General features: G+C 41.8%; 1 protein-coding gene and 1 long non-coding RNA gene across 6 annotated transcripts; one reads left to right on the forward strand and one right to left on the reverse strand.

Moving 5' to 3' along the window:
• Window positions 1–308: 308 nt before the first annotated feature.
• On the reverse strand, window positions 309–12,934 carry slc31a2 (solute carrier family 31 member 2). Of its 4 annotated transcripts, none has more exons than XM_029168364.3 (4): window positions 12,537–12,934; window positions 2,609–2,675; window positions 1,117–1,345; window positions 309–920 (listed from the first exon to the last, which is right to left on the reverse strand). In XM_029168364.3, exons 2-4 carry the CDS (start codon window positions 2,673–2,675, stop codon window positions 755–757), a joined length of 462 nt encoding a protein of 153 aa, XP_029024197.1. In that variant the 5' UTR covers window positions 12,537–12,934; the 3' UTR covers window positions 309–754. The 4 variants fall into 4 exon arrangements, with proteins under 4 accessions (XP_029024197.1, XP_029024196.1, XP_055369114.1 ...); XM_029168363.3 differs by lacking the exon at window positions 12,537–12,934 and adding an exon at window positions 11,584–12,493; XM_055513139.1 differs by lacking the exon at window positions 12,537–12,934 and adding an exon at window positions 11,584–12,493 and having other exon boundaries at window positions 2,609–4,367.
• LOC129604902 (uncharacterized) lies at window positions 11,749–25,511 on the forward strand. 2 transcript variants are annotated; one of them, XR_008696220.1, is made up of 2 exons: window positions 11,749–11,881; window positions 14,708–25,511. It is a non-coding gene; the product is annotated as an uncharacterized LOC129604902 (long non-coding RNA). The 2 variants fall into 2 exon arrangements; XR_008696219.1 differs by having other exon boundaries at window positions 11,753–11,881; window positions 13,522–25,511.
• Window positions 25,512–26,787: the final 1,276 nt, after the last annotated feature.

Below are 26,787 nucleotides of genomic sequence, written 5' to 3' on the forward strand. Positions count from 1 at the left end.
ATGTATTTACAATCAGTATCACAATAGCTGCACAGTCTTAAATGAAAAGTCTGTAATAAAAGAACAATGTCCTCCAACTTTTCTTGTGTTTTGTGCTGACTCTTTTAGGATGCGTGACTAACTTGCCATCTCCAAATGCACTGCTATAATACAGCTCTAAAGTTAACAAGCTTTTCACATGATTTGATCAGTTCCTCAAACCGAACTGACTGTGAGTACTGACTTATGACTACCTGTAAATTCCAGTTCAAAGTACAACTCTGGTTTCAAACCACAGCAAAAAGAAAGAAAGAGAAATTAAATCATAATGTATTTTGTTGGTTTATTCTTATAAAATTCTTTTTAAAAATTGTAAGCAGTAAAAGAAAATAAAAGCCAGGACTAATCATCTGTAGTGGCATGACCATTATATTAAATCTCTAAAAAAAAGGTCTTAACTAAAAAAAAGAAAGAAAGATTTTTGAATCACAATAATTTAGAGTAAGTAATCATTTTGTTAATTAATTTCCTCCACTTGAGAATAAATGGATTATTTGTCAGATGTATATTTCATTTAGGTGTTTAAGTGGAGAAGCAACAATGACGTTTAGCAAAAGTCAACATCTCTTTACCACCTCCTGAGTTGTTAGGTTTCCCTTGTCAACTTAGTAATAGAAGAAAAGTTTTCAGTCAGGTTTATGTGATCCTTTATATCGTGATTAAAAAATAAAAAATACAGACATCTATCACTATCTGAACTGCCTATACAGTACCATCATTTCTGACCCAACAGAGGGAATGAGATGAAATAACCAAGAGCAGAGCCTGTGATGACACCAATAAAAATCCAAGTATTGAAAGACATGACACACAACATCAGCAGGTAGCCCAGAGTGACCTGTAGCACGTGGAGGGCTGTCTGGATACCATGCAGCAGCCAGCTAAAAGGAAAGAAGGAGGACAGGATGTCAAAACATCAAAAACTGAGCCAACAAAATAAACCAAAAGCAAAACAAGATTTCTAACATCAAATGTATTGTAGCTGTGGCAAACAGACAAGAGGTGTTAAATGGGTAAAATCTAGTGATTACATGTGAAATATAAATATAAGTTAATATACTTTACAAAGAGTCTGACCTGTTCCTGGTGTTTGGAGTTGAAGAGTATGATTCCATAGGTGTCAGCGAGGTTTCAGAGGGAGTGCTGTTCAGAACTGAGCCACAATCGCTATGGTAGGACAGACGGACGGCGTACAATGATCGAGACTTGGAAAGTTTTGATCGAGTTGTCAGCCACACTCTCCACACTTTAAGCAATTCGTGGAAAATGTTCAGCAGCAACACCACTAACACGGACAGCACCATTCCTGAAAACACAAACATTTAACCTACACAGCTGAATCCTCTCATTTAAATACCTTAAAACTATACTTCAACAAAATATACTTTCTTGCCTGTAATTGTTGCAGTAAGCTCAGGTGTGCTGCCCTCATTTACATCTTCAGTGTACACTTAACCATGACTTTACAATTTGTTTTGTTATGAGAAGCGATTCCCAAAAATAGAGCAGAACTTTGCTCCTATGTTTGCCTATTCTTTATTATCATAATGTGCTCTTTAGGTTAGCAAATTTCACCAACTTTGCCACCAATAAACAAAGAATGTACAATATTACTAACCACTGAACTAAACACTCTAAAAAAGCTGCTATCCAAAAAAGTTAATTCCCCTTTATGATTTTTCTCAGGTCTTGTGTTTTCCACAGTGGACTTGTAGAAGATGAAGGTGATATTAGGAGACCTCCCAATTAGCATTCATCTGAACAGACATGTCGAGGGAGATCCAGTCATCCATCCTCAGTCATCCAGTTGAAATTATGTCATATCAATTGGATTTATTCTTTTCAAAGATGATTCACCAATCCAGGTGGCTTCTTCAGTCTGAAGAAAGTAAAAGCCACACACTTATCCCTTAGAGAAGTTTCCTCTCCCACGGTGGGCATTACAGGGGCATAGGCAACCTGGCTGCTGGAAGGGGCACTGCTGCCGCTCCAAGCCTTCCAAGGCTATTGTTATTAATGTTTGCCATATCATAACCTCGCCTAGGGCCTTATGTGTGCCAGCGCCAGTGAGTAGTGTGAACAACTTGATCTTCTTTGGAATAGGTAAAAGAGCAGCATGATAAGTGCGAGGCAAATTGTGTCTAAGGTCTCCTCCTCTCTGGGGGTGTTAATTTGTACATGCAATACATCCCTCACCCCTCAAACCACTTGTCTTTTTCTTTTTCCAGAATGTGCACATCATTGTCTTCAAACAAATGGCCTCATGCAGATGGAGATACACTGTTGAAAGCGGGCCTGATGTGTTGGTCGTCTGTAGCTGTTTGGTTTCACCAATGTATAGCTCTGAGCACTCTTCACTGCACTGTATTGCATGTATGTGTTTGTGGTTTAGTCTGATGGGTGAAGCTACTGGAGTGAGTGGAAACCATTTGGTTGAGCTCAGTTTGTGTGTTCATTTGTGGGTCAAATGATTGACACTGTCTTAGTAACAGGTCCAAGGTCAGATCAGAACACAGAGGGTTTTCATATTTACAGACCCAAAATCGACATGCTAACTAGCATATATTACCTGCAGGTCCATCCACATTCCAGAAGTCAAAGAGCAGTGTCACACAGCTCGACACCCCAAAAGTCATCTTAAAAAAAAGAACATTATTAAAACCTCTAAACAACTTAGTACTGCTCAGTTCTTTCTAATTGTGAGAAACATACCATATTTAATTGAGAACCAAACAACACTGACCTCTGACCCACATATAGCCTTGGCTTGGTTCCTCTGACTCACATAGCTATATTAGTCCCATACATGTAGAATACTTTAAACAACTGTTTAGCTAACTATTGCTTCACAAAAGTGTTTTCTGTGGAGGAGTGTAGGAGGAAGATGACGGCGTCCTCTACTCCTATGCTGCCACAGCAGATGTTTGACTGACAGAGGAATGCTTGTGTCCCTGCTAGAGAGTCACTGGCTCATCCACAAGCTGCACACTGGTAAACTTTGCAATTCAGTATCATTGGCCACTTATGATAATGCAAAATTACAATGGCAGTTGATAAAATGACAATGCAGCTAGCTAGGAAAAAAGAAACAAACAGGCTTTCAATAAACCACTTAATTAGTACCACTTAATTAGTAACCATACCTGTCATCTTCATTGTTGTTGAAAATACACATTTTATTTTTAAAACTGGTTAATGTAGGAAAACTGTGCTTCAGGAACCATTATGTTTGAGAAGTTCTTACAAACACAGCAATAGTATCCAGCCAACCCTCAGAAACCGGTGGAGCTCACATCAGGTTTTGGTTGCTGATGCGCAGGGGCATCTTTTAATACAAATGGCACTACCATATGACATATGGTTACTATGGCATCACCACATGGCATAATGGAAGGTTAGGGTAAATGGGCTTAGTGTGTTTTGGCCATATTTTTCTGGTAAATTTATATAACTCTCTGGTTCATATGAACAGGTTTGTTATAAGTGCACTTGCTACTTATTTTACATTTTGCTACATTAGCCAATCCCATCTAAGCAGAATTTGTGACATATTTCAATTACTGTCTACGTCAAGGGTAAAAAGGCCACTCCCAGAATTCTATATCACCTGCAGTCCTGCCCAAACAAACATGAAAAAGCAAAACAGTATCCTAATCGCACACAATTGGACACAGTGGATGCGTTTTCCACCGGGGGCTGGAAATACGCAGTATAAGATAAGAAGATAAGAAAAGCCTTTAATAGTCCCACAGTGGGGAAATTACCTTACAACTGCAAGTACAGATTAGAGAGAATACAGCGACATTTATTATTTTATTATTTTTATTATTATATTTTTGACATATATTATTTTGATACATAATATGGTAAAAATAAATGATGAGAAATAACATGATTTATTTCTGAGACAGGGACAAAGTTGGGCCTCCTCCAGTTTGTGTTTCAGAATCACTGGCTGGATGGTGTTGAAAGCTCTAGAGAAATCAAAAAAACATGATCCTCACAGTGCTGCCGTGCTTCTTCAGGTGCGAAACAGCTCGATGTAGGAGGAAGATGACGGCGTCCTCTACTCCTATGCTGTGTCGGTAGGCGAACTGCAGCGGGTCCTGGTAGGTTCCCACTGTAGAGCGGAGGTGAGCTGACCCAGGACCCAGTCTTTCTAGTGTTGTGATGTCATGGCCACTGATCTGAAGCTGCTGAGGTCTTTTGCGTGCTGTATCTTGGGCACTGGTACCACGCAGGAGGTCTTCCAGAGCCGTGGTACCACCCTCAGCTTGAGGCTCAGGTTGAAGACACGCTCCATAACTCCACAGTTTGCCTGCGCAGGACTTGAGTGGGTGATAGGTCAAACATATTGATACATATAGGCAGTAAGGACAATCTACAGGGCTTTTTCTCATAAAAACTTACAGACACTGCTTTGTTTTATATTTTAGTGGAATTATTTCTATTCTGCTTTTATTTGGTAATGTATGTGAAATTTATGTATGTTTTAACTGTACAGTGACCTTGAGTGCTATGAAAGGCGCATATAAATAAAATGTATTATTGCATTATTATTAAAATCCCCATCAATTTTCCCTTGTTCCTAAACTAAACTAAACTAAATGACAGGTGACCTGCTCTGTACAAGAGCTATCAGTGACATGGATATTATGTTTTTTGCTTCCTTTCTCCTAAGGGCAGGACAGACAGCGATGAGATGCTTATGGTTTAAACACGCTTGCATATCTGGGACATTTGAGAAAAAACGACAAACACTTCGGGGAGATTTTCTTTTACTTTCTCTAGGGTTTGAATCGTGGCTACTAGGTGAGGTGAAAATGCTCTTGTAGGTTAATGTGAACTGATCTTTTAGGACAGCAGCTGCAGCAAGCTAGCAAAATCCGCCCAGTTCTAGGGCCTTTATCCTCAGCATCATAACTTCATCACATCATAGGTATGTCCAAGAAATTTGCCACAAATACCAAATCAACTTTTTTCTACATTTATCTTATTATTTCCTAGTGGAATTAGTCATAAAGACTTCTTTCTCAAACTCCATGGCTTGTGCACCCCCAAAGGAAAAACTAGTAAACAAACGACACACGCCAACAACAGCACACTAAACCATGTGCCAGATAACAAATAAATACGAGGACAAGCACCCCAATCATATTACGCCCAGGTTTAGGGCGAGGATGCAACAGAGTTTTGTCTTCTCGCCATGCTGTCAAGCCCAAAGCCTCACTCTGAGCCCTCCCTCTAACTCATTGTTAGACTCTATTGGTTTTACTCAGCATGTAAATAAACCCACTTGTTTTAATCATACCCTCGATCTTGTCATGACATATGGGATTGAACTTGATAATTACATAGTTCTTCCCCAGCCCTCTGTTATCTGACTATTTCTTATTAAGTTTTGAATTTACCATAATTGACCTTGCAGCTGCTGGAAAGAAATCTTATTATAGCAGATGTTTATCTGATGATGCTGTTGCCAGATTCAGGCAAATGATTCCGTCATTTTTTGACTCATTGTCTTGTAGCTATACAGAGGAGAACCATCACCTTAATCCTTATGAACAGGTTGATTGTCTTGTACATGTTGCTGAAGCTTCTTTGCGTACAATTTTAGACACAGTGGCTCCTTTGAAGAAGAAGGCAGTGAATCAGAGAATGTTGGCTCCATGGTATAAGTCAGGAGCCTAAAGCACAAACTAGAAAGGCAGTGGCGATACAACAAAATAAATGTAAATGTGTATAAAAAAACACTTCATGCTGCTAGAAAAACAATATTCATCCTTAATATAGGAAAACAAAAACAACCCCAGGTGTCTTTTTAGCACTGCAGCCAGGCTGACTAAGATCCATAGTGGTTTTGAGCCTACTATCCCCTCAAATCTCAGCAACAATGACATTATCAACTACTTTATTAATAAAATGATCACAATTACAGAAAATATTCATCAGTGTCTTCCTCCAAATGACAGAAATCAAGCTATATACCACAGACTTTTAAGGTGGCTGTGGTCAAACCTTTATTAAAAAAAACTACTCTGGATCCTAGAGAACTAGCCAACTATAGGCCCATTTCAAATTTACCCTTCATCTTTAAAATTCTTGAAAAAATCGTAGCTAAACAATTATCTGACCACCTGAGTAACAATAACCTGCATGAAGACTTTTAGTCAGGATTCAGAAAACATCATATCACAGAAACACCTCTGGTTAGAGTCACTAATAATCTTCTCTTAGCTTCAGACAATGATTTAGTACCTGTCCTTGTCTTGTTAGATCTTAGTGCTGCATTTGATACAATTGATCACAGCATTCTATTACAGGGACTGAAACACAGCATCAGAATTTGTCAGGGACTGTGGTGTGTAGGACCCAAATGCACAGCTCTAAGATAAGATTTAGATTGAAGCTTTAATGGTCAATGGTTAGTCAGACATGCAGAGGTCGGTACACAGGTAGGAAGAGCCAAAAATACAGCACGAATCAGATAAATGGTAGTCAGTTCCAGGCAGTAGTCAAAAACAGCAAAGCATAGTCAACGTACAAAAACCAGGAAGCAGGCAAGACGGGGTCAAGACAAAAACACAGTTCGATACATGGGTTTAACTTACAAAGCAAGAGTGTTGGAGAGTTGGCATGAAACGCGTAACAATCTGTCAAAGGACTGGAAGTGAGTGCTGGTCTACATAATGTACTGTATACGAGTGTAATGGCTGATTGAATGCAGGTGGTGAATTACATGACTGGTAGGTAAAGCAGAAACTTAACAGAACTGATCACAACTGGAAGTAAAAAAAACAGGAAGTGGCATGATGAGCATCTTAGGAGTCTGGAACCGTGACAAGAAATAAAACAGAACAAAACTAGATGGGAACTAAATTTCTAAATGAAACCGGAAATGACACAGAAACCACGACAAAATCCATGACAGGAATTAAAGAAACAGCACTGGGATGGTTTAAATCCTATTTGTCGAACAGATTCCAGTTTGTTCATGTTAATGCTAAATCCTTCATATACAAGGATCAGTTTTGGAGTACCACAGGGTTCTGTGCTTGGTCCAATAATAATAATAATAAGTCTATACATGTCTCCTCTAGGTGACCATTTAGGAAGCATTCTTTAAATTTTTATTGTTATGCAGCTGATACTCAGTTATATCTCTCATTGGAACCACATAAAAACATATCAACTAGTCAAAATTCAATGTTGTTTAAAAGACATAAAATCCTGGATGTCAAAAACTTCCTTCAACTAAAAACCAAGGTTCTTATCATTGGGCCTAAAAATCACAAAGAGACATTATTGAATCAGGTATCCACCCTAGATTACATAACATTAGCTTCAGATTCTACTGTGGGGAACCTTGGTGTCATATATAACCGGGATCTCTCGTTTACATCATACATTAAACAAATCTCCAGATCTGTCTACTTTTATCTTAGAAATTTAGAAAAATGCATCCTCTCTCAGAGCGATGCAGAGAACTGATCCATGCATTTGTTACCTCTAAGCTGGACCACTGTGACTCCTTACTCATAGGATGTCCTAACAGCTCCTTAAAGGTCCATGCACATGCAAAATTCACTTTTTGGACATTCTGGTACGTTTATTTGACTCCCTGGGTCACATTAAGACACTGCTGGTGTGTTAGAAGTACGCCCCCTACTTATTTCACATTTTTGAGAGTTTATCTAATCCGGTTCAAGAACCATCATTTCAAATTTGGCGGACTGGATACGTCTGCATTCGCTTGACCAATCACAGAACCAGCTTTGCCCCCCCCCCCAGACAAACCTGGACCACTAAATGTACCTGAAACATTTTAATACAGTCACTCCAGTCACAGACAAAAGAAAAAGAAGTCACCCACTGTCTACCATAGGAGGTGGCGCTAATGCACCTTTCAGTTGGTTGCCACCCGCCATTTAAAAGACAAAAAGAAGAAGTCACTCAGGTTGAAGAAGCGCCCACTTGCTGCTTCCCCAAACGTAAGTACATGCTTGATACTTATTTGTTGTATGTACTCCAGAAGTTTCTCTGTTTATAATGTAGCTTCCCTCCTGTGTAAGGAATGCTAATTGCTAGAACCGTTGAATCTAACAGCTACAGCGACAGAGAGACAGTGTTGCAAGGTGCTGACATGCAATTTGGATGAGTCCAAGCCTCTCCAGCATTTGTCCAGTTCGAATCGTGTAATATATGGTACTGAGGTCAGTCACTCAGCTCACATTATAGCTGCTAGCGCGATAGTAGCGCAGCTTTAGCGGCTAGCGCTAGTAAGTTGTGAGAGTCAGCTGTGTTTCTAATTACTACCGAGCCTGTCGTGTGTATGTTGTAGCCCGAGTAGACCCGTGAATTTGGGTTATTGCAAGTTCTATCTAAGTCTAACGTGTGTTGTTGCTTATCTAGTCAGCTACTTTAGCTGTAAACGTGACATGTTTTTTATACAGGCTGACGCATGCCAGCTACCGAAACGCGAGGAGGTTGCTTCTCAAACTGACACGCGGCTACCTTGTAGAAGGGTAGAAGACTGCTCACCTCAGGAGCAAAGGTATGTACATTTAACAGCAGTATAATCATTTGTTGGCCAATATGCAGTTTTATTTGACAGAGATTTTGCATTTCACATTTCAGTAGTTGTGGTATTCATAATCTGATCAATATTATTGTCTATGTATTTACTCTGTATGCAGTTGGTCAACTTTTTTTGATATTTTAGTCTGTTGACGGGTAATTTGTAACTCTAGTGTTAGGTGCAGATTATGTGGAAAATGTGATGGAGACCATCTTCAATAAAGTCCTGCTGGACTCAGGTTGTTCTATAGAGGACCTTGTAAACATCCCTGTCCCACCGGCCCTCTGAGCAGAATTTGAGCAACTTGACAGCTGCACTGCTTCCGATGTCTTCCAACACGTGAAGACAAAAAAGATCCTCACATCTCCCAGCCAAATGCCCATGACTATACCTGTTCCACTCCAGAAACTATGCTTTCAACTATGAATCCTACCCGTTCGTTTTGTGGTCTGCAAATTGAACTATGACGGTAACTTATCCAGCATTATAGTGCTGGTGCATTGGTTAAAAATAAAGTTGGCTTTGACTATTGCTGTTTCACTTAACTATTTTTGTATGTATATACCTAATGAGGGAAAACAAAAACGACAAATGTTTTATAATATTTCAGCTTTTATTGAGGTATTGCCAAAAAAACAATAATTTAGGTATTTCACAGGTGGTCTAAGTCCAACATAGGTGCCTTGTCCCTCAGGAAACACTGCCCTGATCCAGATCAGGGAAGGTGGGATGACTTGGACTCTTTGCCCTAGAAGTCCCCAGCACCAGCTGACAAGACTTCTAGGCTAGATACCTGCAACAACTTGAGATACACACAGACATAGTACTGAAAAAAAACTACATTTCTATTAGTTATATATTAGCATTTGATATATCATACACCTTACTAAAAGCAATTAAAAAAAATATTAGGTCAGTTTATATTTAGAAACAAAACTATGTTTGTAAACCAGCGTTCCCAGGTACATTATGATTAATCTGTACTGTAAATAGTAAAATGTTCTAAAGTTTATGAATTTCTGAGATACTGATTTATTCCATGCATGTGTAATTGTCTGATGTACTGTATATTAAATGTGTTCTGTAATGAATACACATTCAATCATACTGGCTCCAGTCCTGGATTATCAACCATACATGACAGTAGGTTTGGCAACTAGTTCAGGCGTCTTGAGGTAAGATTTATCGAAATTTTAATTTATTAATTAAAGTAATAAACACATGCAATATCTTGAAAGCAATAGTTGCTGTCACACCATGCCTCTGTAGGCATTCACTGTTCCTACATTGGCACTTAATTACAGACAAATACGGCAAAATATAAGCTGCAGCTGAAGATCCCATTATAGAAAAATTATTTTCACACAGCAGCAAAACGAAAAAATAAAAAAATATGTAAAAATTAGTTTATATTAGTTTATCAAGCTATGCTCCCAAACAAGCTGTAGTCGTGTTATGAATATTCTGTTGTATTCATTCAGGCTGCTTATTTGCAACCATTAGTATTAGCGTTAGCAGCTGATCAAGTTGCGTATTATATAAATCAAATTAAATTAAACTTGAATCTGCCAGTTAGACGTACCTTGCGCCAGTCGAAGTGTAACCACTTCAACAGCCTCCCATTCGACTTCAGAGTCAGATTTTGGATCAAAAGTATGGTTGAACTCCACTACGAGGACGAGTTAACCAGTGTCACTGTTACAATGGATTCAAAGACCGTGATGTTTGATTCCCGCGGCAGATCACGGCTATGCGCTTCCTCAAAGGGGTGTGGCGATCCCCGTTTAGCTTCCGACACACCGAAAATAGAGCGTTGTGGACGAGAGCTTAAAACACACATTTTCAGACGGGCCGTGTGGGCAATCTACAGCACTTTTTGGCATGAAAAGTTACAGACACCTTACTGAGACATAAAGGTCCAATTCTTTAGCAATGTGGAGCATGAAAAAAGCGTGTGCATGGATCTTTAAAAAGCCTATAGCTAATTCAAAATGCTGCAGCCAGCAATTGGAGACTTATAAAAGAGAAATCACATTTCTCCTACATTAGCTTCTCTGCACTTACTGCCAGAGAAATGTAGGATATAATTTAAAATTCTCCTACTCACCTAAGAAGCAATTAATGATAAAGCTCCTTCCTATCTTAAAGACCTCATAGTTTCTTATTCTCCCAGAAGATTGTGTCATTGTTAGTCACAGGAACCATCTCTTAGATAAACTGCAACAACATAAACGGCTGGGGGACTTAATTTATACACTAAACTCCTTTGTTTCCTTATATCTCTTCTATCCAATAACCTCCCATCATTGTTCCATGTTTCAATCCTGCCTGTGCTCTGTTTTGCTAGTTGGTGTTGCTGTGCTTTTCTCTCTCTCTATCCCCTCACCTCAACTGGTCAAGGCAGATGGCCACCTACATTCAGCCTGGTTAGAGAGGAAGTTTTTCCTCTTCATTGTCTTCATAATTATAATTAAAGGCTTGCTGTATGTAGAATTTGTTGGTTTTAGTTGTGTAAGTTCCTAAACATTCCCTTGTAAAGTGCCTTGAGATAACTTGGTCATAATTTGGCGCTAAATGAATACAATTTCATTGAATTAAGTTGAATTGAATTATGAGCCATGGTCGTAACAATCTGGCGAAGATCAAAGCATTCAGTTAAACACAAGGCTGGGCAATTACATAGTATAACTACAATGGTATACTGGGATAAAATAAATAGTTATGCATATATAAATAGATATAGCCAACTCTAGTCAAGGCATGGCATGGATTCCAAGTGGTGTGAACTTTTTCCCCATTCCCAAACTGGACGTATGATCACACACCTGTGGGAGTTAGTGACACTCTTCTAGGTTTGTTGTGCTCTGCTGTGTGCAACAAAGACTAGACAACAACATGGTCAAACTAAGATTTTGTATAAACAACCAATGTTTAGTGTCTCACGTTGTAACAAACGCTGTACTTACAGACATCATCATGAGATCGCTGACACCAGCCCTACTGACTATTTCCCATCGCAAACGACTCTGGACCGGGTCTGGGCGGAGCACTAATCATTGAAGTTCGAGACATATGTGAGCACGAGCAGGGGAGCGCCGCGAGCTGTAACAGCTGTGGCCCAGCTCTGCTATATAACGACATCACGTGACCTAACACAATCGGCAGAGGTCACTTGAGTTTTTCTACTTCAGTATAGACAGCGATCAGGCACCGGAAACCTCTGTTTCTGTCCACTGTTTGTCGCGTACCACCAGACAAATTTATGTAAGTTTAATCGAATTTCAGGGTGTCGGACATTTTCACATCACGCATGCGTAAACCATTTGTTTACTACCAGTGATGGCCTCAAGATAGACGGAACTAGACGAAAGGAACTCGTGGCTCTTCGGCTCCTACCTCTGCAAAACCTACAGATAAACAAAGCCCGCGACGTTTAAATTTGAGTTGGATAGTAGAATAGCATTGCAGAAAAACAGCCGTGCAGAAACAGGTAGTGAAAGGACGCAGTAAGTGTACGGTTTGTGCTGGTTAAAGCGACCTAGCAAATAGCAACGCTAGCATAGTTTTAAAAGTGCTACCACAAAAATACCACCCAATGCTTGAGCATTGAGCGGAGGTAAAATCAAATGGCGACTTTGTCAAATTCACCCAAGTTTCCGAGCTGCAGGGTCCATGTACGGTGCCTGTACGTTCTAACAGTTTGATTTCCCAACCAGATTAAAAGCTGGGAAAACGAGAAAACTGCTCGCTTTCCGTTTTTTCCTCAAAACGAGAAATGGGGAAACAGCTTTATATCCATTTATTTGTCTGGTTTTTAAAACACCGTTTTCAGCTCGTTTATTCGTTTTAACACACTTGCTTTGCTTTTAAATTCAGTCTTTCGCTCATATCAAGAGAAACGAGAAAACGGTTACTGTACCTTCTAATAGTTTGATGTCCCCCTCCAGAATAAAAGCTGGGAAAACGAGTTGTGTTCTCGTTTTGTTTTTTTCCTCAAAACGAGAAAACAGGAAACGGCTTTAAATCCAATTTCGCGTCTAGTTTTGAAAACAGCGTTTTCAGCTCGTTTATTCGTTTTTAACACGGTGCTGTGATTAAATTCCGTTTTTCGCTCATATCAAGAGAAACCAGAAAACGGATGTTCTTTGTATTTATCCTATGGACAACTTAACCAGAAAACCTGATTTCGGTCGAAGTCGCCTGGAAAGGAAAACTAAAACCATTACTTAATTTGCGCTTAAGCACCGGCTTCCTGTCGTCGTTGTACTGTGTTTCAAAATAAATCTCACTTTCTTAGGCCGCGCATTTTGCGTCTAACGTGCGTACCGTCAGGGTGTTATGGGAAAAAATGTTTCTTCCTTATTCTATGCAGTTATTATATGATTTATGACTTATGATCTGCAATTAATATCTTATGTTTTGTCTTATTGTATGTATTTGACATTTCACCTACATTGTGGTTGCTTGTGCCTGATAGACTATAAACTTTAGCTCCCAAAACCAAGGCCGGGGAGTTGTGTCTCTGTCTGTTGAGACTTGGTGCTCCTTTCTCACAGATAGTTGGACGTCAGCAATGCAAGTGTGAGAATGTAAACATCTTCACACACACCGTGACAGGGAAGACAGGGTGCATGTAATTTGATTGTGTTAGACAGACATTCCACCCTAGTTGGACAGAGAGGTTAAAAGGCAGAAACAACTTGAGGATCGTGGGCTCTTTGCATCACACCTTCGTGGTGTATGCACTGATCTCCCCAGCTGAGTTTTTGGTTTGTTGATGTGCATGATCAACATCCATGCTTTTGATTTGCTCCCCCCTTATTTTTATTTTCCTTTATTTTTATAATAAATCACACAAAAGACAACACTCTCATCTGCCTCTTTATGGGAAATTTCCACCACAGTTTTGGCGTCCAAGAACAGGATCCGCTGCAGGTCGTCTGGACGGTGTGACCCGGGACGATAGTCCTGAGGACTAGGGTCGCTCAGCCTCCAAACCTCTACAGCTGTTCTGAGTGGGAGGACTGCTCACCCGTCTGGATCGCCTCTGATGAGATCCACAAACTCAAATTCAAACTCAAATCTTAACTTGGCTCGGCCGGTGAGAGAGATTTCTTTATGTGGTGATTGATTTGATTTGGAAAAAACAAAAGATTGGAACTTTTATTTTTAATTTGGCTGAAAAACTTCAATTGGTTGAAAAAAAAATCTTATTTGGTTGAAACACTAAATTTGATTAGGAAAATTAATTAGATCAAAAAAAAAAAATAATATTCCCAATAATACATGATGTTAATTAGGTCAAAGTCTGCCCTGGTGGCTGAGACGGTGGTTGCTAAGGGTTGGCTTTTTGTCTGTACTGAGGATACAGACCAGTGTGCAGATCTGAGCGCAGTCCACAACGGAAGTGGACAAGAAAAAAGACGGCTTCTGAAAGATGGAGCGTGTTTGCAGAGGGAAGTTTTCTCGAGATACGAGGGACCCGGGCCTAGAGGGGCCTGATGGTGAGAGATCATTTCCGCGAAAACTCTGTCGCTTATCTGAGCGGTTCCCTTTCTATGGAGACGTTCGTGGAAGAGAAATTTGAAAAAGTTCCGGCCGAAACACACAAAAATTTAAGGCAGGAAACTGCTGGGACTCTGAAAGATGGGTTCAGGGCAATCTAATTCGCCACCACCAGGCAGCAGCATTACAAAAGTAAAAAGTAAATATGGTTATTAGTGCGTTTCTTGTTTTCATGAGTAGTAAACTAGTTATGGGTTCAAAAGGAGAATTGCTTAGTGTAAAAGACATATGCACCTTAAAAGAATAATTAGATACAAAAGATTGAGATTTGAAAAAGCAAAACTATCAAAACTAAACCTCTAAAAGAAACAAAAGAGAGATGAAAGTAACGGAAAGAAAGGAGACAACAACTCTGGGGAAGAATTGTTTGCACTCTGACACACACACACACACACACACACACACACACACACACACACACACACACACACACACACACACACACACACACACACACACACACACATCATGTCAAGAGCAAATGCTCCCATTCTTTCTGCTCTTCTGCTCACTGTCCTAATGTAGAACTGAGCGCGATGAGGGTAAATCCGGATCTGGACTCCTTTCCCACCGTCAGCAGAAGAACCGAAGGAGAAGAAGCGCCTGTCCAACAACCAAAACAGGGTGGAAGCTCTGATACCACAGCAGCCGGAGGACACAGACCACTGCATGGAGGCCTCACCGACTCCCACAACGTCTGCAGCCATCACGTTCTGGGCTCATCAGACTCACCATCTACTACAAGCCCTGTACCAGCATGAAAGGACTGTGTCTGAAGCTTCAGAGGCTGTGAAACTGTCCTACAAGCGTGTGTCTGATACAGACACCTGCTTATGACAATCAGCAAAGGAAAACAAGGACAGAGAAACACCAGCGTGAGCTCCATCTGAGAAGACGTGCTCTTACACAGACGCTGGTTGAAACAACAGGAAAGGCTTCAGACGTGATTGGCCCAATGGAGCTGCATCCGAGGATCCAGGAAAGGTCTGTCATCGCATTGGAAAAACAACTGTCCCATCTATGTCAGGCTTCACCCACTGGCACTCACATCAGACTGATGGTTGGGGAAGGAGGAAGGTGACGGTTCCTTTTTACGTGACGTATAAAACGGTACTGCAAACACACACAATGAAGAAACATGCTTACAGCTGATACACGCTCAAATTCATATTTATGGTTATCTGCTTATTGCAATGAAGAATCGCTTTTTGTTTAAAACAAAAATCCCACAGTGATTTTAAAAATTATGACAAACAGCTAAATGACAACTGCTGCATGACTTTACAGTCTGATGGGTTTAAACTATTTTAACTTGCAACAAATTCAGTAATAACATCCTTCATGTTTCTAAAAAGATTTGTACACCCTATAGGTTTGTCTGGCCAGACTGTAGGAAAACAAAACTACAGAAGAAAAAAAACAGACTATATGAAGACTGAAACAGACTGAAAACAGACTGAAACAGACTATTAATGACTATTAAAGGGAAGACAACTATTAGAGAGAAGTAATAATAATTACTGTACGTACCAGAATGTTAAAGAAAAACTTACTCTTTCACTGTCTTGTGCAACATCTGACAGCAAGACACCTTAACATTCATGTTTGCTTTCAAACTTATGCCCAGTTAAATTCTTAGGAAGAGATCTTGTGGTGGAAATTTTCCATAAAGAAGCAGATGAGAGAGTTGTCCTTTTGTGCGATTTATTAAAATAATAAAGAAAATAAAAATAATGGGGAAAGCAAATAAAAAGCATGGATGTTGATCGTGCACATCAACAAACCAAAAACCAGCTGGGGAGATCAGTGCACACACCACGAAGGTGTGATGCAAAGAGCCCGCGATCCTCAAGTTGTCTCTGCCTTTTAACCCCTTTCTCTGGCTCTGGTGGAATGTCTCTCTGCAGCAATAGAATTGCTTGTGTCGCCTTATCTTGCTGTGAGTAAGAATGTTTGCTCACTTCTGCATCATCATGTCTTGTTATCCAAAGGAAGGATCACCGAGCTTCCAAGACAAGATGCATTGGCTTTAACAGCCTTGGGTCTGGTGGGGAGTCAGATAGGAAGGAGCCAGAGTCCGGGTGTAAAAGACAAACATATATCATAAATTATTAGTGAGTCAAATGGAACATCAGATGTTTAGACTTGATGTACGACAGGGCACAAGAGATTAGTTGTTTGTGTAAGAATGTTCAGTATTGCACCTAACCAGCACATGACGAGTGTGTTGGATAAGAAATAGCACAAGGCAAAATTTTTCCATTACATTCCCTCCTTTTGATTACACATTAATCAAACACTAAAATAATAAAATTTTTCAAACATTGCATTTTGTAGTAACAACCCTTACAAATGAAACAGTAAGTGTATTAAGTCAAAATTCAAAAATACACCTTCGCATAAAATGCAAGTAACTTAGGGGTAAAAGGTTGTGAGCTGTTTTGGTGGGTAGTTATACAAGAATAACCTCTGTAAAAGCATGTGAAAAAAATAAGCCCATAATCATATTTGTATCAGATTATATTTTGTGATCAGATAGCCTAAGACCATCGTCAAAGTCAAGTGAATTAGAGTTGGGGTTTTTGAACATAGTGCATTGTGTCATTTGATACGAGAATGTTGCTGAGGTCGCACGCATGATGAGACCTCTAACCAGTGGGATAACTTTCGGATCTTTAATTGTACATTTGGGTCTAGAATGAATAAGAGAATCAGGGATTAAACCAGAATGATGATGCATATTTCTGCTTGTGTTGTCTTTCATCTGTAGATGAAGGATAAAAAATTTTTGTAGCAGTGAATAAAGTGATTGTGAGCAAATTAAACACCAAGTAAACTTCAGGATATTTAAACTCAGTGTTGTTGTGAAATTTTCTCATTCAAAAACAGTGTGTAAAGTTACATGAAAACATCATATGATAAAGGAAATAATAAGAGTAACATAAAATGAAGTCTAACACAACAAGGTTACAATCGATGTCTTGTAACAATCTGCTTCTTCCTGTTGAACAGTAGCATTAGATTGTTTCCAACCTGTGTGCTGACGCATTGACAGTTCACTGGAGTTCTTCAGGTTGTGATCAGCTGATCACAGAGACACTTGGGATTTGTTATCACCGCCAGGTTTCCTCCCAATGTTGCCTGAGTCACTGTCACTCCCGTGATGTGAAGAGTCTACACGTCGTCCAGCGTCGGCAACTCAAGGCTGCTCGTGTGTGTGTTTTTTCAGGAGCGTGTGTGTAGATGTATGGTCTGATAGTGTGATTCATCGGCGCAGCTTCAGGCGGCGCTTGGCTCACACCTTTAGCTGAACGGTCAACGCAGCCTCGCCTCAGTGCGTGTGTGAGCACAGTGAGGGTCATCCTTCTCAGTTCTTTTCGTTAGTGGTGGTTTTCCCCGTGAGATGTAGATGGAGGGTCGTCTGTTGCATCTGGGACCTTCCTGGATGAAGTGGATCCAAGGGGCTCTCTCTGCAACTTTCACAGCTGTGTGGGTCGTCAGAAAGACCTGGAAGGGACCTTGCCACCGTTTGGAGGTCTAGTGTTTCCTCCTGAACTCCTTAACGATCGCCCAGTCTCCTGGTTGGATGGTGTAATGGTCCTGTCGCCTGTTTTTACCTGTTGGGAAATCTGAATTATGGGGAAAAGGTGTTTGGGCGGCACGGCTTGTCATCAGGCCCAAACCAGACTCCATGGCTACAGGTGGAACCATTCGTCATCCAGAATCTGCGTTCCTGTGAGGTAGAAAATGTTTAAAGCACAGGGAGAGAGGAAGGAAAGGATAGAGAGAGTTAGAGAGAGAGAACAAGGATCAGGAGAGGGAGGGGTTGTTGGGCAGCGACCTTCGCAGCAGCGTCTGCAGCTGCATGTCGGCAGAAACAAAGTTGTCAATGATGTTGTGAGTGGGACAGTTACAAACAGCATTAGCTGTAGGCAGCAGGACAGCGTCCAGCAAAGCAGAACCTAATCATAATGTGAGATAGGTTTGCAATCAGACTTAAAAAGCTTCCTATGCTTCCACAGAGCGTCTGTGGAGTCTGTGTAGACGGTAAAAGACTCTCCTTCTGCTAGTTTACTAGCTTCAGTCAACGCAATCAACTCTGCAGCCTGAGCAGAGTAGTGTCTTAGCAAAGCGCCAGACTTCAAGACGGACTCTTGATAGTAATGTTCAGCATGTTGAGCAAGGTGGTGTTGTATCTAAGCCATCGGGCTGTGGAAAGATGTGATCTATTCCAAAAGAATCAAAGACACAGTATGAGGACAAAAGAACAGAAGTCGTACAACCTGATTTCTCATTCACTGTTTGAGTGAAAGGTCGCGTAAGGTCAGATCAGGAAGACCCAAAGTAGGAGCCCACTGAAGAGCAAGCATGAGGTCAGTGAACGTTGTTCAGCCTCAGACGTCCACGTGAGAGAAGAAGTGGACGATGAAGACGTCTGCATCAGAACCCTGAGTGGGGCCTCAAAGACAGTAAAGTTAAGAATGAAGTTCCTACAATAAGAACAAAAACCTAGAAAAGACATAAGCTGTTTATACGTGCATGGTTTAGGCAGGTTTCACATTGCTTTAACTCTGTTGGGTGAGATGGATTTGCCATCAGCTGTAATTACAATGACCCAGAAAATAACCCTAATCTGAACTAACTGTAATTTGGACAGGCTCTCTTTGTGGCCTATAGCATCCAATGTTTCAGTAGCTTAGTGGTGTCTGCAGTAACACCATCTATGGCTTCCTTTAAGAGGGTGTTGTTGTTTACATGGTTTGTGGTCAGATTTAGGTGTGATGACCACTGGTTCACATCCTCTGATCAAACCTACATCATGTCTGTGTGTGAGTCACAGGGAAGAAGGGCTTTCTGTAAGGCTGAGTGTTGGGTCAGAGCGTCCTCTGAAAAATAAAAATAAAAAAACAAAAGCATGTAGTGTGTGTCATTAGAATGTGGAGGTACCAAGTTCACTGTTTGCTGCACATAACAGGCAGAATAAAAAAAATTATAAAGTATGCAAAGTAGGTAAATACGTCACATGGGGTCGGAAGTTGTTCACCAGTCTCCACCCCGTTGACATCTGTTCACGAAAGGAGCCACGTCCTGTCATCTGTCTCCATCATGTTTTCACAGAGGGACGTGTGGAACTGTAGAATAAAAATCTAAAATCTTTTTGTTCGTTAGTAAAAGAAATCGCAAGCGCAGACCTTTGTTCATCCCAAAAGAGGGAAGTTGAGGTCAGTTTGAGTGTGTGTGTGTGTGTGTGTGTGAAATCATAACTCTTCAAACCTTTCATCAGGACCAGAAGACACATGTGCTATACAGGACAGGTCAGATGTGTTTCTGGAGGTCGTATCACGTGGGGAAACAAGCTGTGATCCAGCCTGTGTGAGGGCCTCAGTTACAGCCCCCCCTCAGCAGCTAATGATAAGAGCACAGCTGAGCTGAAGTTAACACCAACAAAAGAGGGATATTTAGAATGTCTGTAAATGTGACCTGCACTCCATCTGGAGTGGAAATCAATCAAATATCTAAACTACACCAGATCTCTTCCTAAAAATTTAACTGGGCACAAGTTTGAAAACAACAATAAATCTCAAGGTGTCTTGCTGTCAGATGTTGCACAAGACAGTGAAAGAATAAGTTTTTCTTTAATAGTCTGGTACGTACAGTAATTATTATTACTTCTCTCTAATAGTCATCTTCCCTTTAATAGTCATTAATAGTCTGTTTCAGTCAGTTTCAGTCTTCCTATGGTCTGGTTTTGTTTTTTCTATAGTCTGTTTTGTTTTCCTACAGTCTGGCCAGACAAACCTATAGTGTGCATAAATATTTTTAGAAACATTGAGGATTTTAGTACTGAATTTGAAATAGTTTAAACCCATCAGACTGTAAAGTCATGCAGCAGTTGTCATTTAGCTGTTTGTCATAATTTGAAAATCACTCTGGGATTTCTTTTGAGCAGAAAGCGATTCTTCATTGCGAGCAGATAAGCATGAACATGAATTTGAGCGTGAATCAGCTGTAAGCGTGTTTCTTCATTGCGTTTATGAATGTGTGTGTGTATGTTTGCGGTACCGTCTTGTACGTCACGTGAAAAGGAACCGTCACCTTCCTCCTTCCCCAACCATCAGTCTCATGTGAGCGCCAGTGGGTGAAGCCTTTCAATGGGACAGTTGTTCCTCGATGACAGACCTTTCCTGGATCCTCGCATGCAGCTCTATTGGGCCAATCACGTTTGAAGCCTCTCCTGTTGTTTCAACCAGTGTCTGTGTCAGAGCACGTCTTCTCACTCTGCTGTTGCTCTGTCCTTGTTTTCCTTTGCTGATTGTCATAAGCAGGTGTCTGTGTCAGACACACACGCTTGTAGTAGCTGGTTCATCTGATGAGCTCAGAACGTGATGGCTGCAGACGTTGTGGGAGTCGGTGAGGTCATGCTGTGGTCTGTGTCCTCCAGCTGCTGTGGTATCAGAGCTTCAACCCTGTTCTGGTTGTTGGTCAGGCGCTTCTTCTCCTTCGGTTCTTCTGCTGATGGTGGGAAAGGAGTCCAGATCCGGATTTACCCTCATCGCACTCAGTTCTGCATTAGGATAGAGAGCAGAAACAATGGGAGCATTTGCTCTTGACATGATATGTGTGGCAGAGTGCAAACAATTCTTCCCCAGAGTTGTTATCTCCTTTTTTTTCTGTTACTCTCATCTCTCTTTTGTTTCTTTTAGGGGTTTAGTTTTGATAGTTTTGCTTTTTCAAATCTCATCTTTTTGTATCTAATTTTTCTTTTTAAGGTGCATATGTCTTTTACACAACCGATTCTCTTTTTGAACCCATAACCAGTTTCCCACTCATGGAAACATGAAACGCACTAATAACCATATTTACTTTTTACTTTCGTAATGCTGCAGTCTGGTGGTGGAGACTTAGATCGCCCCGAACCCATCTCTCAGAGTCCCGGCGGTTTCCTGCCTTAGACTTTTTTGTGTTCCGGCCGGAACCTTTTTTCAAAGTTTCTCTTCCACGGACGTCTCCGTAGAAAGGGAACCGCTCAGATCAGCGACAGAGTTCTCGGAAGTGCTCCCTCACCGTCAGGCCCCTCTAAGACCCGGGTCCCTCATATCTCAAAAACACTTCCCCCTGCAAACGCGCTCCGTATTTCAGAAGCCGTCTTTTATTTCTTGTCCACTCCCTTTGGACTGCGCTCAGATCTGCACACTGGTCTGTATCCTCAGTACAGACAAAAAAAGCTTGGTTCCACGAGCCAACCCTTAGCAACCACCATCTCAGCCACCAGGGCAGACTTTGACCTAATTCATTTTACCCGAATATTATTATTTTTTTTTAAATCAAACATTTTTGTTTGTTCCTAATTATTATATTTTAGATGTTTTGAGCCAACTAGTCGTGTTAGAAATATTTTTGTCTCTAGTCCTAATTATGTTTTCTTTTGTCGTTGTATGTTTTAGTCTAGTTGCGGATGCTTTAGAATTAATTGTTATTTGCCTTACTTTCCCTAAACCAAATGATCAGAGCCAAGTAAACCCCGAATACCTGAAACCAATTTCAAACCCGTTTTCTTTTCTTTTCTTTTTTTTCTTCGATAAGTCGCAACAAAACAGAGTCTCTCTCACCGGGCCGAGTAAAGGTTGAATTTTGTGTTTGTTGGATCTCGTCAGAGGCGATCCAGACAGGTGAGCAGTCCTCCCACTCAGAACAGCTGTAGAGATTTGGAGGCTGAGCGACCCTAGTCCTCAGGACTATCGTCCCGGGTCACACCGTCCAGACGACCTGCAGCGGATCCTGTTCGTAGACGCCAATTTCTGTGGTGGAAATTTTCCATAAAGAAGCAGATGAGAGAGTTGTCCTTTTGTGCGATTTATTGAAATAATAAAGAAAATAAAAATAATGGGGAAAGCAAGTAAAAAGCATGGACGTTGATCGTGCACATCAACAAACTAAAAACCAGCTGGGGAGATCAGTGCACACACCACGAAGGTGTGATGCAAAGAGCCCGCGATCCTCAAGTTGTCTCTGCCTTTTAACCCCTTTCTCTGGCTCTGGTGGAATGTCTCTCTGCAGCAATAGAATTGCTTGTGTCGCCTTATCTTGCTGTGAGTGAGAATGTTTGCTCACTTCTGCATCATCATGTCTTGTTATCCAAAGGAAGAAACACCGAGCTTCCAAGACAAGATGCATTGGCTTTAACAGCCTTGGGTCTGGTGGGGAGTCAGATAGGAAGGAGCCAGAGTCCGGGTGTAAAAGACAAACATATATCATAAATTATTAGTCAGTCAAATGGAACATCAGATGTTTAGACTTGATGTACGACAGGGCACAAGAGATTAGTTGTTTGTGTAAGAATGTTCAGTAATGCACCTAACCAGCACATGACGAGTGTGTTGGATAAGAAATAGCACAAGGCAAAATTTTTCCATTACAGATCTGATGTGTAGTTTAGGTATTTGATTGATTTCCACTCCAGACGCGGTGCAGGTTACATCTACAGACATTCTAAATAATCCCTCTTTTGTTGGTGTTAACTTCAGCTTAGCTGTACTCTTATCATTGGCTGCTGAGGGGGGGGGGCTGTAACTGAGGCCCTCACACAGGCTGCATCACAGCTTGTTTCCCCATGTGATATGACCTCCAGAGATGCAACACACACACACACACACACACACACACTGACAAACTGACCTCAACTTCCCTTTTTAGGGATGAACACAGGTCTGCGCTTGCGATTTCTTTTACTAACGAACAAAAAGATTTTAGATTTTTATTTTACAGTTCGGCACGTCCCTCTGTGAAACATGATGGAGACAGATGACAGGACGTGGGTCCTTTCGTGAACAGATGTCAACGGGGTGGAGACTGGTGAACGACTTCTGACCCAATGTGACGTATTTACCCACTTTACATGCTTTTAGAAAACTTTTATAATTTTTTTTCTGCCTGCCATGCGCAACACACAGTGAACTTGGTACCTCCGCATTCTAATGAAATACACTACATTTTGTTTATTTTTATTTTTCAGAGGACGCTCTGACGCAACACTCAGCCTTACAGAAAGCCCCTGCTTCCCTGTGGCTCGCACACAGACATGATGTAGGTTTGATCAGAGGATGTGAACCAGTGGTCATTACACCTAAATCTGACCACAGACCATGTAAACAACAACACCCTCTGAAAGGAAGCCATAGATGGCGTTACTGCAGACACCACTAAGCTACTGAAACATTGGATGCAACAGGCCACAAAGAGAGCCTGTCTAAATTACGGTTAGTTCAGACAAAGGGTCATTGTAATTACAGCTGATGGCAAATCCATCTCACCCAACAGAGTTGAAGTAATTTGAAACCTGCCTAAACCGTGCACGTATAAACAGCTTATGTCTTTTCTAGGTCTTTGTTCTTATTGTAGGAACATTGTAGGAGGCCCCACTCAGGGTTCTGATGCAGACGTCTTCATCGTCCACTTCTTCTCTCACGTGGACGTCTGAGGCTGAACAACGTTCACTGACCTCATGCTTGCTCCTACTTTGGGTCTTCCTGATCTGACCTTACACAACCTTTCACTCAACCAGTGGATGAAAAATCAGGTTGTACGACTTCTGTTCTTTTGTCCTGTAGTCTATTTTCCTGCTTCATCCAGCTGCTGCTGAACGTCCACGGTGTCTATGAGCAGTGGCTGCAGCAGAGAGAGCCGTTCTGGCATCATGTGACATTGTTGGCTACTCTGACGTCACCTTGTTGGTTCCTCATACTGTGTCTATGATTCTTTTGGAATAGAAAACATCACATCTTTCTACAGCTCGATGGCTTTGATACAACACCACCTTGCTCAACATGCTGAACGTTACTATCAAGAGGCTGTTTTGAAGTCTGGCGTTTTGCTAAGACATTACTCTGCTAAGGCTGCAGAGATGATCGCGTTGACTGAAGCTAGTAAACCAGCAGAAGGAGAGTCCGTTACCATCTACACAGACTCCACAGATGCTTGTCACACCTTGGTGCTCTGTGGAAGCATAGGAAGCTTTTGAAGTTTGATTACCAACCTATCTTACATCATGATAAGTTTGCTGCTTTGCTGGACGTAGTTCTGCTGCCTACAGCTAATGCTGTTTGGAACTGTCCAACTCACACCATCAATGATGACTTTGTTTCTGCCGACATGCAGCTGCAGACGCTGCTGCGAAGGTCGCTGCCCGACAACGCCTCCCTCTCCTCACACTCATTTCCTCTCATCAACTCTCTCTACCCCCTCCTTCCGCATCTTCCTGTGCTTTAAATATTTTCTACCTCACAGGAACGCAGACTCTGGCAGATGAATGGTTCCACCTGTAGCCATGGAGTCTGGTTTGGGCCTGATGACAAGCTGTGCCGCCCAAACACTTTTCCCCACAATTCAGGTTTCCCAACAGGTGAAAACAGGCGACAGGACCACTACACACCATCCAAACAGGGAACAGGGTGATTGGAGTTCAGGAGGAAGCACTGGGACGTCAAACGGTGGCAAGGCCCCTTCCAGGTCCCTCTGACGACCCACACGGCTGTGAAGGTCACAGAGATTAGAGAGCGATTTGAATCCACTCCATCCACTGCAGGAAGGTCCCAGACCCAACAGACGACCCTCTATCTACACGGAGAAAACAGTGAACAGACACTAATGAAAAGAACTGAGAAGGACGAAAACTCTTGATGAGTTAATACACTCATTGTTTCAATTGCAAGGGTCTTTTTATTAATACAAAATGAGATGTTGACAATTTTTATTCTTAGTGTTTGAATAATGTGTAATCAAAAGGGGGAGTGTTATGGGAAAAATTGTTTCTTCCTTATTCTATGCAGTTATTATATGATTTATGACTTATGTTCTGCAATTAATAGCTTATGTTTTGTCTTACTCTATGTATTTGACATTTCGCCTACATTGTTCAATGGTTGCCTCTGCCTGCCTCAACTCTAGCTCCCAAACCCAAGGCCGGGGAGTTGTGTCTCTTTCTGTTGAGACTTGGTGCTCCTTTCTCACAGCTAGTTGGACGTCAGCAATGCAAGTGTGAGAATTTAAACATCTTCACACACACTGTGACAGGGAAGACAGGATGCATGTAATTTGATTGGGTTAGACAGACATTCCACCCTAGTCGGACAGAGAGGTTAAAAGGCAGAAACAACTTGAGGATCGTGGGCTCTTTGCATCACACCTTCGTGGTGTATGCACTGCTCTCCCCAGCTGAGTTTTTGGTTTGTTGATGTGCACGATTAACATCCATGCTGATTCTGCTGCTTGATTTGCTTTCCCAATTATTTTTATTTTCCTTTATTTTTATAATAAATTACACAAAAGACAACTCTCTCATCTGCCTCTTCATGGGAAATTTCCACCACAAGGGCAGACTTTACAGCGTGTGTGGTGGGGGCTCTCTCGTTACAATACGAAAGTACTGGACTTACTGGGAGCTGTGGTCCTGACTTTTTTGCCATGACAGCCAACCCAAACAACCACGTGCTGTGTTACCAGCGTGTACAGACACATTACCAGCTCCTCCAATTCTAAAACTGGCAGACCTTGTTCATAAATATAGTTCTGTACATTACACTAGACATCCATCCATCCATCCATCCATCCATCCATCCATCCATCCATCCATCCATCCATCCATCCATCCATCCATTTTTATCTGCTTATCCGGGGCTGGGTCGCGGGGGCAGCAGTCTGAGCAGAGAGTTCCAAACTTCCTTCTCCCTGGACACTTCCTCCAGCTCTTCCGGTGGGACCCCAACGTTCCCAGGCCAGCCGAGAGACAAAGTCTCTCCAGCGAGTCCTGGGCCTTCCTCGGGGCCTCCTACCGGTGGGACATGCCCGGAACACCTCCCCAGGGAGGCATCCGAACCAGATGCCCGAGCCACCTCAACTGGCTCCTCTCGATGTGGAGGAGCAGCGACTCTACTCCAAGCTCCTCCCGGGTGACAGAGCTTCTCACCTTATCTCTAAGGGAGCGCCCAGCCACCCTGCGGAGGAAGCTCATTTCAGCCGCTTGTATCCGTGACCTTGCCCTTTTGGTCATGACCCAAAGCTCATGACCATATGTGATGGTGGGACAGTAGATTGACCGTTAAATTGAGAGCTTTGCCTTTTGGCTCAGCTCCCTCTTCACCACGACGGACCGTTACATCGACCGCATTACTGCAGCCGCCGCACCGATCCGTCTGTCAAACTCACGCTCCTTCCTTCCCTCACTTGTGAACAAGACCCCAAGATACTTAAACTCCTCCACTTGGGGCAGGAACTCTCCTCCTACCTGGAGAGAGCAAACCACCTTTTCCTGGCGAGAACCATGGCCTCAGATTTGGAGGAACTGATTCTCATCCCAGCCGCTTCACACTTAGCTGCAAACCGCACCAGCGCACGCTGGAGGTCCTGGCCCGATGAAGCCAACAGGACAACATCATCTGCAAAAAGCAGAGATGCTATCCTGTGGTCCCCAAACCAGACCCACTCCGGCCCCTGGCTGCGCCTAGAAAATCTGTCCATAAAAATAATGAACAGAACCGGTGACAAGGGCAGCCCTGCCGTAGTCCAACATGCACCGGGAACAGGTCTGACTTATTGCTGACAATGCAAAC

The sequence above is a fragment of the Betta splendens genome, chromosome 12 (genome assembly GCF_900634795.4).
Source record: "Betta splendens chromosome 12, fBetSpl5.4, whole genome shotgun sequence".
NCBI lineage: Eukaryota > Metazoa > Chordata > Actinopteri > Anabantiformes > Osphronemidae > Betta > Betta splendens.